Genomic DNA, 12,640 nt, shown 5'->3' with positions numbered 1-12,640 from the left:
CCTGTTATTTGTTTTGTAGTTGTTACTGTTAAACCATTAAAAAATCAATAAAGAGTTGAATAATAATAATAAACTACCATTGGTTTGAAGAAAGTTTAATTTTAACAGGACTAACAAGCAACTTCAAAGCAATGGTAGTTTATTATTATTATTCAACTACCACTGGTTTGAAGAAAGTTTAATTTTAACAGGACTAACAAGCAACTTCAAGTGATTCCAAAGACTAAAGTGGATCACAAAACTTTTAAAGTTTCTGAGCAGTTCATTTTGCATCAGTCTTTTTTTCACAGAAAATGTCGCTTTTTGCAAATGCAAGTAGAAGCAACATGTAAAACTTCTATTGCAGCCTGAAGCATTTTCAGCAGGGATTTCAGAGATTTTGGGGCAAAAATGACCACGTTATGCAAAATCCATAACAGTCAATACTTTTGCAAGAAACATTATGAAATGTTGATGATTGAAGATGTTTTAAGCTTGTCGGTACAGTCCAAGCAGGTSTAATATTGCCTTCTTAAAACAACTTATCTTAAAGAAACATTGATAGTAGTGATGAAACAATATTATTTCAGCTTTTATCATTTGTTCATGGTACAGATCCTGGTGGTGATTGCTGCTGTGTTTGGCATCGTGATTTATCGCGTCATCACCGTCAGCACATTCGCTGCCTTCGGCTGGGCGCTCATCAGGAACAACTCTCAGGTGGCCACCACAGGCACCGCAGTCTGCATCAACTTCTGCGTCATCATGCTCCTCAACGTGGTGAGTTCAGAAGCTTCTGAAGTGTGTGCGTGTGTGTGTGGGGGGGAATACTGCAGTAAAAAAGTAAAACGATTGGTCAATATTATCTGTATTCAAATTATTCAGCTTAGTTTCTATTTGTTTACAGCTTTATGAAAAAGTTGCTCTTCTTCTTACAAATTTAGGTGAGTTGTCTGAACCAGGCATTTTAAATCAATATTTATAACATTGGCAGCACAGTTTTATTCACGTCTCACCCTGTTTTCCTGGCCACAGAGCAGCCGAGGACAGAGTCGGAGTGGGAGAACAGCTTCACCTTCAAGATGTTCCTTTTTCAGTTCGTCAACCTGAACAGCTCAACTTTTTACATCGCCTTCTTTTTGGGAAGGTGAGGAAAAAATGAACACCTTGAAAATAAAGCTCAGCATGTCACACTGCAGAAAAAATACTTGTACAGAGTATAGAACAGACACTTTTAAAGTAAAGTGTTGTTTCTGTGCTATGATGAGCTCTGACTGAAACTCCTCATATAGATTATTTCTATCCAGATGTTCACATAGTTGATTTGCAACTATTTTCTCAAGAATTTTTGAGATGAATGGGATATTAGATATAGGTCTATAGTTGGCCAGAACTCCTGAATCAAGATCGGGTTTCTTAAGTAAAGGTTTAATTACAGCAACCTTAAAGCTCTGTGGCACATAACCATTCATTAAAGATAAATGGACTGTACTTATATAGCGCTTTTCTATCCATCCAGGACACTCAAAGCGCTTCACACTACATTCTGTGCCCTCATTTACCCATTCACACAGCACTCTATTGGGTCTCTACAAAGCTAACATATACAATCATCTATGGAGAGTAATCAGTGCCAATCACATTCATACACTGATGGGACACACATCAGAGGCATTAAGGGTGAAGTGTCTTGCCCAAGGACACAACAACTGAGACAGCTGGACGGGGGATCGAACTGGCGACCTTCCGGTTCCAGGACGACTCCCCTAACCACTCTGCCACAGCCTCCCCAGTATTTAAATTAAGTACATCTAATATATGGATATTAATTAATGGAAATGCTTCTTTGAACAGTCTGGTTGGGATGGGATCTAGAAGACATGTTGATGGTTTGGATGAAGCTATTATTTTAGATAATTCAGAGAGGTCAACAGGACAAAAACTGTCCAGACATAAATCAGGTTCTAGTGACACTAAAGCTGCCTCATCTGACAGAATCAGAGACAGTAATTTTGTAGTGAATTTTATCTCTAATTAAAATAGTTTTATCTATAAAGAATCTCATGAAGTCATCACTAGAGTTATTGGGCTACATGGCTCAACAGAGATAGGACTTTTCATACAGTACTTAACAGAAACCTGGGATAGTTTTTATTCTCTTCTATTAAACATGAATAATACACAGTTCTAGCTTTACGAAGGGCTTTCTTATATGTTTGCAGGCTGTCTCTCCAGGTTAAATAAAATTCTTATGTTAGTGGAGTGCCATTTTCTCTCCAGTTTTCTAGATGACTGCTTTAAAGAACYTAACTCTGAATTAAACCAAGGAGTCAGCTTCCTCCGATCGATAACTTTATTAGTGTAGCAATTTCATCAAGAGAGGTTTGCATTAAAGTTGTAATATTATCAACAAGACCATCTAAGTTACTTTTCTCTGTTACATTATACTGTAAAACAGAGGAAAATAAAGATGGAAGAGAGTCTTTAAATTTAGCTACAGCATTCTCTGATAAACATCTACTATAATGAAATTTACTCTCAGTAGCTATAAAGTCAGCCAATGTAAACTCCATCCATCCATCCATCCATTTTCTTCCGCCTATCCGGGGTCGGGTCACGGGGGCAGCAGCTTCAGAAGGGAGGCCCAGACCTCCCTCTCCCCAGCCACTTCTTCCAGCTCCTCCGGGGGAACTCCAAGGCGTTCCCAGGCCAGCCGAGAGACATAGTCCCTCCAGCGTGTCCTGGGTCTTCCTCGGGGCCTCCTCCCGGTGGGACATGCTCGGAATACCTCACCAGGGAGGCGTCCAGGAGGCATCCTTACCAGATGCCCGAGCCACCTCAACTGGCTCCTCTCGACGTGGAGGAGCAGCAGCTCTACTCTGAGTCTCTCCCGGATGACCGAGCTTCTCACCCTATCTCTAAGGGAGAGCCCAGCCACCCTGCGGAGGAAACCCATTTCGGCCGCTTGTATCCGGGACCTCGTTCTTTCTGTCATGACCCAAAGCTCATGACCATAGATGAGGGTAGGAACGTAGATCGACCGGTAAATGTAAACTCAAAGGTTATTAAAAATGGTCAGTAAGAACAGGATTGTGAGGATGTATTATTAAGCTTTCACTCTCTATACCAGGGCTATTCAAATGGTGGCCCATAGGCCACATCTGGCCCGCGAGTGACCAAATTTCGGCTTGCCAATTGGTTCACTCATCTCTTAAGCCAAAACCCCTGGTTTTCTACTTAAATTACTCTAAGTTCTTTTAGGTCGTGTTCACACCTGCACTGTTTAGACCGATTTCATCGAATTCTAGTTAGTTTGCCTGGAAAGTCCGGATCATTTGTGGAGGTGTGAACACGTAATCGAACTCTGATTCGGACCAAAAAAAGCGAACTCTGGTCCGCCTGAAAACYTAGGTCTCGGTTCGACTGCATGTGTGAACGCTTAGCGGACCAGAGACCGCTCCAAAAGCAGGATGCGGACTATACAAATTTACTTATATGGTGTAAATACCTCGCAGGACAACTGTATAAGGTGGACATCATGACTGTGGAGCTGGACGCGCATTTACTCAATTAATACGGAGCTTCCTCAGCCGCCTTGTGTGCAAAACAACATTCTCCGTGGTTCCGCCTCATCTTCCTCTCATGCTGAGCTCATTTTTGAAGACTATTTGTTTAGCAAGTTTGCCAAAAACAAAAAATAAACCCTATAACCACTAAAATGTAAGGTTACTACTGTTTGTTTACATTTTGTGAAGAAGGAAGTTGCGCTCCATGTCTTCTGAGGTTTTCATGTTGATTCCTTTGGTGGTTCTTAGTGCAGCGTCACCACAGGTGAGGGCGGAAACAGGTTGTTACAAGAGATTTTAATATTCGTGTAGATGATGAAAATATGTCCATAAATCTATTCATTCTCTTCATCACACTCTTGATCTTGTTCTGACATATGGTATAGAGCAGGGCTATTCAACTAAAATGCTCTGGGGGCCACAGTTACTGCCAGTCAACAGCTGAGGGGCTGAACATACAGCAATTAAAGTTATAATGTAAATAAACCAGTATTACAAAAATCTGTTACCTTTGAATTAATTTATTTTGCTGCATTTAATCATGATTATAACATACAGAACCCTATAAAAGTAGTGATAATTAAAATTTATCAAAAACAAAAAGTACACATTATGCCTCCTATTTGACACAAATATTTGGCATATCTYTCTTGCCAAATGTTTAAACCAATTTTATTTTCACTTTCATCATTTTATCTTTAATTGCTTGTAGTTTTACTGTAACTGTCTTGAGTGTTTATAGAAATGGTTTTACCAACTTCTAGCCAAGATTCTGATATTTCTGTAGATACCAAACATGTCTATGTTTAACTAAAAGAACTTAGAGTAATTAAAGTTGAAAACCGGGGGTTTGGGCTTAAGAGATGAATGAACAAATTGACGAGACGAAATTTGGTCACTCGCCAGTTTAATAGCCCTAAAGAACAAAACAAGTTTTAGGAGAATCTTCTGTCAAGCTATGAAAGTTATTTTTTCTGTAATGTGATATGTTACTAATGTGGATGTTCTTGACCCCTATGCATTATGGGTATTTTAGCAATTTAGATAGAATCATGTGAATAGTGATTATTTTTTAATACATAAAAAGCTGTTTTGGGCCTGGGTGTTTAATTTTTTTAAGACAGACCTTGTATAAATGTAATACAGTGATCCCTCATTTTTCGCAGGGGTTGCGCTCCAAAAACAACCCGTGATAGGCGAAATCCATGACATAGTTAAGCCGGTCCGGCAGTGCCTGCTGCAAAGCAGGAGGAAAGGAGAGCAAAAAAGTCATGAACTTATTTCTAGCGGCGGAACAGTTTGGAAGATCGTTACTTGGTGTTATTTAATGTTTTTTAAATCATCCTACAGGCTCTGACATGTTGATAGCCTGTTGAGCACAGAGACTGTTTAGCCAATCAAGACAAAGAACACAATGCACTGTGAAAAAAAAACTGCACAAAAAAATCTGCGAAGCAGCAAGGCTGTGAAAGGTGAACCACATTATAACTGAGGGATCACTGTACTTAAAAATATTATTTAGAAAATAACTAGAATGACTGTTACTTGTTTTACCATCTTTGTATGTTGAGAAAAAATATTTTTTGACATAATGAACTTTTTGAAAACCTCTAGTCAGGATAAAAATACTTGTAATGTACACCCCTCCCCACAAAGTAGAAGAGCTTGTGTACCTTGGTATTTTGTACATGTATTTATGCACACATGTATATAGAAAGCTATCATACCTGAAACAAATATATTTTTATAGAACATTCTAAGAAGCAAAAATTATTTAAAGTTTGAGAAAGTTATGACAAGTTCAATCATTTCAAAATGCACCTAATACTATTTGTCCGATATTTTGACAACTGCTCTTGTATTGACAGGTTTACGGGCCGACCAGGTGCATATCTACGCCTCATCAATCGCTGGAAACTGGAGGAGGTAAATTATCTTCTTCCCTTTACCCAAACCGAGCAAAAAATTACAAATCTGAGTACTTCCAACCTGGGCGTTTAGCTGTAACTGTGTGGCCACAGGCGAGCGCTTAGTTCGCACTAAGGGGTATACTTCTTGGAACACATACTGAAGTGGTCTGTGGGGACAAAAGGCCCGAGCTGACACTTRTTGACTGCTGAGCTAATGTGCTCCCACTTCCACAGCTGCAGAAATGCAAAAAGGTCAATTAATGAGACATAAATAGCATAATTCCAGTCAGCTTTTTGTTGCCAAAGAAAATTATGACCAAGCTTCCAGACCATCTTTTAATGAATATTTGCATCATATCAAAAGAGTGAAGATATATAGTTATGTTATGAGTTGTTATAATGGACCCTAGTGACAAAATTGCTGCATTTCTCAAATATACAGTATATATATATATATATATATACAGTATATAGACTGTATGTACACATAACAGCAAAGATGAGACCTTGTGGTATATACAGTATATACAGTATATAGCGTTTTCAGGCAAAAACCATCAATGTGTGCTGGTGCGGTTTGTAGGCAAGTGTGAAACAGCTGGGATGAGTCTCTGATCCTCCAAGTCTGAGGCCAATGGTTCTCAACCAGCAAAGGGTTGAATGCCCCCTTCGGGTGGGGTGGGGGGTCTTTTCCTCGAGTGGAGGAGTTTGAGCATTTTGGTGTCTTGTTCACAAGTGATGGGATGGAGTGGGAGATGGATCGACAAATTGGGGCATCATCCTCAGTAATGAGGATGTTGCTTCGGTTGGTCGTGGTGAGGAAAGAGCTGAGTCAAAAGGCAAAGCTCTCGATTTACTGGTCTGTCTATGTTCCAACCAGTACTGAGATCTAARGGAGTGSTGTGTGAATGTGTGTGTGAATGGATAAATGAGGGCACAGATTGTAGTGTAAAGTGCTTTGAGTAACCTGGTGGGATAGAAAGGTGCTATATAAGTACAGTCCATTTATCATTCACCAACCCTCAACTATGGTCATGACATGTGGATCATGATCTAAAGAACAAGATTCTGGACATTCCTTCGTAGGGTGGCCAGGCTCAACCTTACAGATAGGAAGAGGAGCTCCATAATCGGGGGGGATTGTCGGAGAGAGGTGGTTCATTTGATTAGGATGCCTCCTGGAACGGCAGAAGATGGAGATGAAAACAAAGCCTGACTAAGAACCAGTAAAGCATAACTTTGACCTGACTTCTTTGTTGTTTCTGCTGCAGTGTCACCCGAGTGGCTGCCTCATTGACCTCTGTATGCAAATGGGCATCATTATGGTGCTAAAACAGACCTGGAACAACTTCATGGAGCTTGGCTATCCGTGAGTTCCTTTTCTTTTGACTTTTATCTCGTGTCTTTCTTTCACATGATCACACCATTCATATCAATGTTAATCAAGAAGTCTTAACCTGGGTTTTCCAGATTGAATGAAACTGTACAGTTATTAAATACATTGCCAGAACCTTGGTGTTTCTCTTTTCATCCATTCAATTTGAGTTTAGACCAAGGCTGTCAAACTCATTTCCACCAAGGGCCACATGAGCATTATAGTGGCCCACAAAGGCCCACTTGTAATTAAATTTGACATTTTGTGTTTAACTTTGACTTAACATGAAACGTTATGTTCCTCGTCTTGTTGCTACAACTGAGCACTGCTAACAAACAATAACTGAACTCTATGTGGTATTCCCTGCATATAAACTGTTTTAACACGCCCTCTTATAAACACTGAAAAATACTACATGTACGACTGACTAAATGTGAAAAAAATATTACAGAAATACTAAAATGAGATGATTGTGACCACAGTGGTAATAGTTCAGACAAATATTTCCTCAAAACAACTGGAAAAAACATGCATTGCTTTAGACATTATAGGGGTTTCATATGTTAGCTACAGTGACTTCTTGTTGTAGTCACAATGAACTACAACATCAGCTGGCTCATTTTGTGTTGATTTTCAAGACTCATTCAGAACTGGTGGACAAGACGGAGGCTAAGGAGAGAACATGGCCACCACATGGACAGCCTCCCACAGTGGGAGAAAGACTACAATCTTCAGCCAATGAATGCCTACGGACTCTTTGATGAATACTTGAAGATGAGTATGTCGTGTCTTTATATGTTAACGTTACACCTTGTTGAAATTTATTATATCAGTGCTGGATTTTTGAGATTACCACATATGTGTTCCACAAAGTAATCTCCTATAGTAACATCAAATTTTGTAACAAAATATTCTTTTCATCATTGGGCTGAGTTGCTGCTGTTCATATTTTGTCTGATGTAAAAATCTGAGCATGAGAGGTTTCATGAGAGGTTTCTGTTTCAGTTCTACAGTTTGGTTTTACCACCATCTTTGTGGCAGCGTTCCCTCTGGCTCCTCTCTTGGCCCTGATCAACAACATCATTGAGATTCGTTTGGATGCGTTCAAATTTGTCACACAGTGGCGCCGCCCTCTGCCCTCGCAGGCCAAAGACATCGGTAAACAGGAAGGAGGAGGTTCTTCTTCCAGGGTGGTTGTCTCCTGCCTAACTTGTGTTTCTGTCAGGAATCTGGTATGACATTTTGGAAGGAATCGGCATCCTGTCCGTCATTACCAACGCCTTCGTCATCGCCGTCACATCTGACTTCATCCCTCAGCTCGTTTACGCCTACAAGTACGGACCCTGTGCTGGTCAGAGTCAATCAGGAGAGGGGTGAGAGATGACGAAACACTTATTTTTTTCTTGCTTTCTATCATATTTCGAGTATATCTTTACTGTTGTATGCTCCTCAGGTGTATGATGGGATATGTTAATGCCAGTTTGTCCATTTTCCAAGTGTCTGACTTTGAGAAGAGGTCTCAGCCCAGAACTAARGGCTCTGAAATGTTCAAAGAGGCTGTGAAGTTTTGCAGGTAGTTAAGACATTTATTTCAAGAAGCTATAAAACAATAGTTCTCATTCTGTTTTCTGTGTATTTTATTTTATTTTTTTTTACTTTTATGTTGTTTGCCACCAGGTATCGTGATTACAGAGAACCTCCCGACTCGGCTGAGTCCTACTCCTACACTCTGCAGTTCTGGCACGTCCTGGCTGCTCGCCTGGCATTCATCATCGTATTTGAGGTCAGTGTTTTGAAGTGGGATAAATGACACAGRTCGTCCAAAGAACTCAGTGTTGTTTTGTCCTTTCACACCAAAAACAAATCACCCAGTTAATCAATTTAATTCTTTAGTAAAACACAGTGTTCCTGAAGCTTTTTGTTGGAGATTCATTCTTTTGGTAAAAGTCCTCATCAATGACCTCCAACGCTTTGTGTCGAATTTTTGTCACTGCTATGGTTCCAGTTTCAAAGCTTTATGAGGAAATAAATCTGGATTTGTGGTGTTATGGTGGCGAATTTACACAAAATATAATAAACTATAGAGCAACATACAGCAAAAAATGGAGCTCGACAGCTTTATGTGTTTAGTTTACCAGTTTATAAACTAGTGCTGGGCACGTTGATGCATTATTATCGCCTTAATGCAGCCAACGCTTAACGGCGACAATTTTTTTAGACGTGCAAAAATTAATAAATCATGATTAAAAATTTTAATCAATGCCCAGCACTGTTATAAACACTTTTATCCCAGGAAAGTAGGAACAAGAGGATATATGAAGGTAGTGGCCCTGTCACACTATAATGATTTAGACAAATTATGTGAACTTATGAAGATTTTATGACAATTTTGCTCATTTAGACTTTATATTTGATCGAATTGTTAGCATTACCATATGTTTAGGTCCAAAAGAGGCTTCCAGTAGAATTTTTTCAATTCCATCTAGTGTTGGACAAACTTTTCATAAGTTGGCATAAGTTGTCTAAAATGTTATATTGTGACAGGGCCTTAAGATTCAACACAACTATAACTATCAGGTGTCAACTCTGACTGTCTGTTAGCAAAATATAACATGAGCCATTAAATTTATTTGAATGAAACTTTCCGGAAATATTTACTGGATGTGTCTACAACTGATTATTTCAAAACCAATCTACATCACAGTGAGGGTAACTTAAATGTTTAGAATTCTGAACTAGATAATTTGTGAATATATTTTAAATATACTATATTTACATATACTATATTTAAAATTATATCATATCGGAGCACCACACTTCTTAATTCGATCAGATACTGACCCAGGAAAGAAATGAAAAACTGTAACTTTATCGTGATCAGTCTCAGAATAACTTTACCCCATGGATCTGAGTTCTTGCTTATCAAGATCAGAATATCTCATCAAGACACAAAGAAAAATTGAGATTAGCTCAAATTGGCAAGTTCTCCACAAGCCATTTATTTACAGATTAAATATATTTACAACTATGGCAAGCAATGCATGATGATGATGACATAATTGAACCAGGTAAACTGAGAGAGTTTGTTATCACAAGTGAATGAACAGACAAACAAAAACAAACAAAAATGTAAACAAAAATTAAACACTGAGAAGTGTTTAGGGCTCTGAATGAGGGAGGTGTTTTTATAAGCTGTTTAGCTCTAGTTGTTTTTAACTAGGTCTTCCTAGCTAATTTAAGGTAGATAAAAACGTTTAGTTTACCAAATCTCCTACAAAGGTAAAAATCAGATCTAGGCCTGAGCACCTATGTGACAGTGTTCACCTTTCCCCTTGCATTCTGCTGATGTCGGTACCAAGAGGAGCGTCGGCTGACCGAAGGATCTCAGGTGATGTTTCCCAGAGAACTGCTTCAGCGTGGTGGCCATTCAGACATTCAGGGGTCTGTTCATCTCTGCTGGTCCTTCAGTCAGAAAGGGGTTCTCTTTCTCTGGTGACTTGGTCTGGCTGTCCACAAGTGGCTTCAAGACTCAAGTTTGATCTTCACCTTGTAGAAAAACGGACTAAAACGACGTTGGATTACCATTAGCTTATTTGACTCCTTTAAAAATCAAAACTCAAGGGCTGAGTTGAAATGATGGTCGGCCTATACGAGTCAAAATGGCGGAGGGGTTGACTGACACCCCCCCTCTGGCAAGAGGGGGTCGTTCAACCTGGCTGCTTCTCCGTCTGCGTTCTGCTTCCTTCTTCTGTTGTGACTCTTCTATACTGTCTTCTGCGTGTACTAACTTTTAAAACCTCTGTTGTGGGCGGAGTCAAGGTTTTTAGTTAGCCAATTGAAAAACTTTGGTAAAGTTTTTAACCAATCAAAATGTTTGGAGGGAAAACAAGGTTTTCAGACAAAGGACGGGAGTGTTTAGTATAACTATCTTGCATCTAATTAAAGGGGAAGGCATCTGTTTTACATCAGTTCAAATAAGAATGTCTATCTAGTTAAATTCAAACCTAAGAGTCTAAAGTTAATTCATGTCATAACACAGTTTAAAGAAACATCTTTTTTTCAGAAAAACATTTCATCAAAACAATTAACACCAAAATACACACAGCTAAACTAGTTAACTAGCAAAACTTAATAGGTCCTTTATGATCTTTTAGTTCTCTGCTGTAAGAAAACTGGGTGACATTCTTTTCAATAAAACAAAAAAAACATTAGATACAGATTCCTTCATCTTTTCTCCTTTTTTTCACATTTTAATGAAGAATGRGGGTCCTTTGTTCTCAGTCATGCTGAGAGGAGTCTGGCAAAGCACCGTTAACACCCACCCTCTTTCTTTTGAAGAAAAGTAAATAGCTTGTTCTTATGGGGGTTGGGCTGGAAGGTGTGATGTGGAACTCTTTCATGTTCTTCTGAGGCGCCATGATACCAGTTGATATGTTAATTTGAAGCACAGGAGAATCATGCAAGATGCTTTAACAGAAGTCTGAAATGAATATATCTTATTTTCTTCACCAAACAGTCATAAGTTATATCCAGCAAAGTTATAAATTGAAGTAGGAAACCGCTACAACAGCCTATTGACCTTAGAAAACACAAATGGCTCAAATCCACTCAGTTTTACAGATATTAGAGTAAAACTTTGGGATGGTGGTAGCTGAGAGTCACTCACAACACATACTCTTATCACTACTTCTTGTGCAAGATCTTTATTTAAAACTTCAACAGTAAAAATAATGTCAATCCAATTTGTCTGTTAGCAAAATGTCTCTTGAACCGTTTGATGGATTTGAATGAACCACTGGATGTAACTCCTTAACTTTTAGAGACATTTCAATTAATAATGGCCGCCACAGCTAGTCAAAATTAGGCAGCATGAAAATGTCTATAACTTAGTAAAACTTACAGATACTGAGCTAAAATTTAGATTGTTGTAGCTGAGAGTTATTTACAACACTGAGGATGACGTCAAAATATCGCATTGAGTTTTTGGGAGGGTAAGCTGAAATCAATCAAAAATAACAGATTACAGTATATACGTAGTTTGTTTATTTGGTGGAGGAATGTTTCGATGTGTTTCTGCAGCACATGGTGTTCGCCATCAAGACCCTGATTGCGTACCTGATCCCTGACCTTCCCAAGGACCTACGGGACAGGATGCGCCGAGAGAAGTATCTGATCCAGGAGATGATGTACGAGGCCGAGCTGGACCGACTGCAGAAGGAGAAGAAAGAGAAGAAGAAGAAGGGCCCAGCCCATCACAAGGAATGGCCCTGAATGCACCACAGGGTACAGCTTTACATTCAGACCAGTTGGATTATTCAGCTCTGCTGTGGGGTTTCTTTTAAATTGTTACAGAAAAGCAATTTGAAACTGACAATGCATTGTTACAACCCACTGGCTCAACAGGAAGTAACACAATGAGACCCAAGACAAAAACGTGGGATTAACTAAAAAAGGTTTATTAAACTGGAAATGATGTAGTTGGGGAGCACCACAACCAGGCTGCAGCCAGCAGCAAGGAAAGGAAGAGAGGGGGAGAGAGCCAGCTCAGAGGACAGGGTGTGGCTCCCTCAAATAGGCTGCTCACACCTGTTGGTAGTAGGGATGATTAGTGGCAGAGGTTTAACCTGCAAGAGAGAAAACAAATATACACAACCCCGTAACACCCCCACCCTTAAATGGTTGCTCTAGGCAACCAAAACCATAAGGTTTGGCATCACTCCATTCTTGAAAGTGCATCTGCCAGAACATTGGGCCTCATGCAAAAACCGTTCGTACGCACAGATTTGTTCTTAAATTGTGCGTACGAGTGA

General features: G+C 39.4%; 1 protein-coding gene across 1 annotated transcript in view; it reads left to right on the top strand.

Annotated features, from left to right (window-relative positions):
• LOC106530622 (anoctamin-4) overlaps positions 1-12,458 on the top strand; it is a gene marked incomplete at its 5' end in the record, with an annotated part of 26,356 nt that extends 13,898 nt beyond the window's left edge. The window contains 11 exon segments of the mRNA XM_014026277.1: positions 595-759; positions 887-923; positions 1,015-1,126; positions 5,414-5,471; positions 6,727-6,824; positions 7,469-7,608; positions 7,836-7,988; positions 8,056-8,203; positions 8,284-8,403; positions 8,508-8,613; positions 11,910-12,458. Of these exon segments, the coding sequence (XP_013881731.1) occupies positions 595-759; positions 887-923; positions 1,015-1,126; positions 5,414-5,471; positions 6,727-6,824; positions 7,469-7,608; positions 7,836-7,988; positions 8,056-8,203; positions 8,284-8,403; positions 8,508-8,613; positions 11,910-12,101 (1,329 nt within the window).
• Positions 12,459-12,640: the final 182 nt, after the last annotated feature.

This window comes from Austrofundulus limnaeus, unplaced genomic scaffold, assembly GCF_001266775.1.
Source record: "Austrofundulus limnaeus strain Quisiro unplaced genomic scaffold, Austrofundulus_limnaeus-1.0 Scaffold539, whole genome shotgun sequence".
Lineage (NCBI taxonomy): Eukaryota > Metazoa > Chordata > Actinopteri > Cyprinodontiformes > Rivulidae > Austrofundulus > Austrofundulus limnaeus.
Note: the sequence above shows the minus strand (reverse complement) of the source record. Positions and strands in the feature narration are given on the sequence as shown.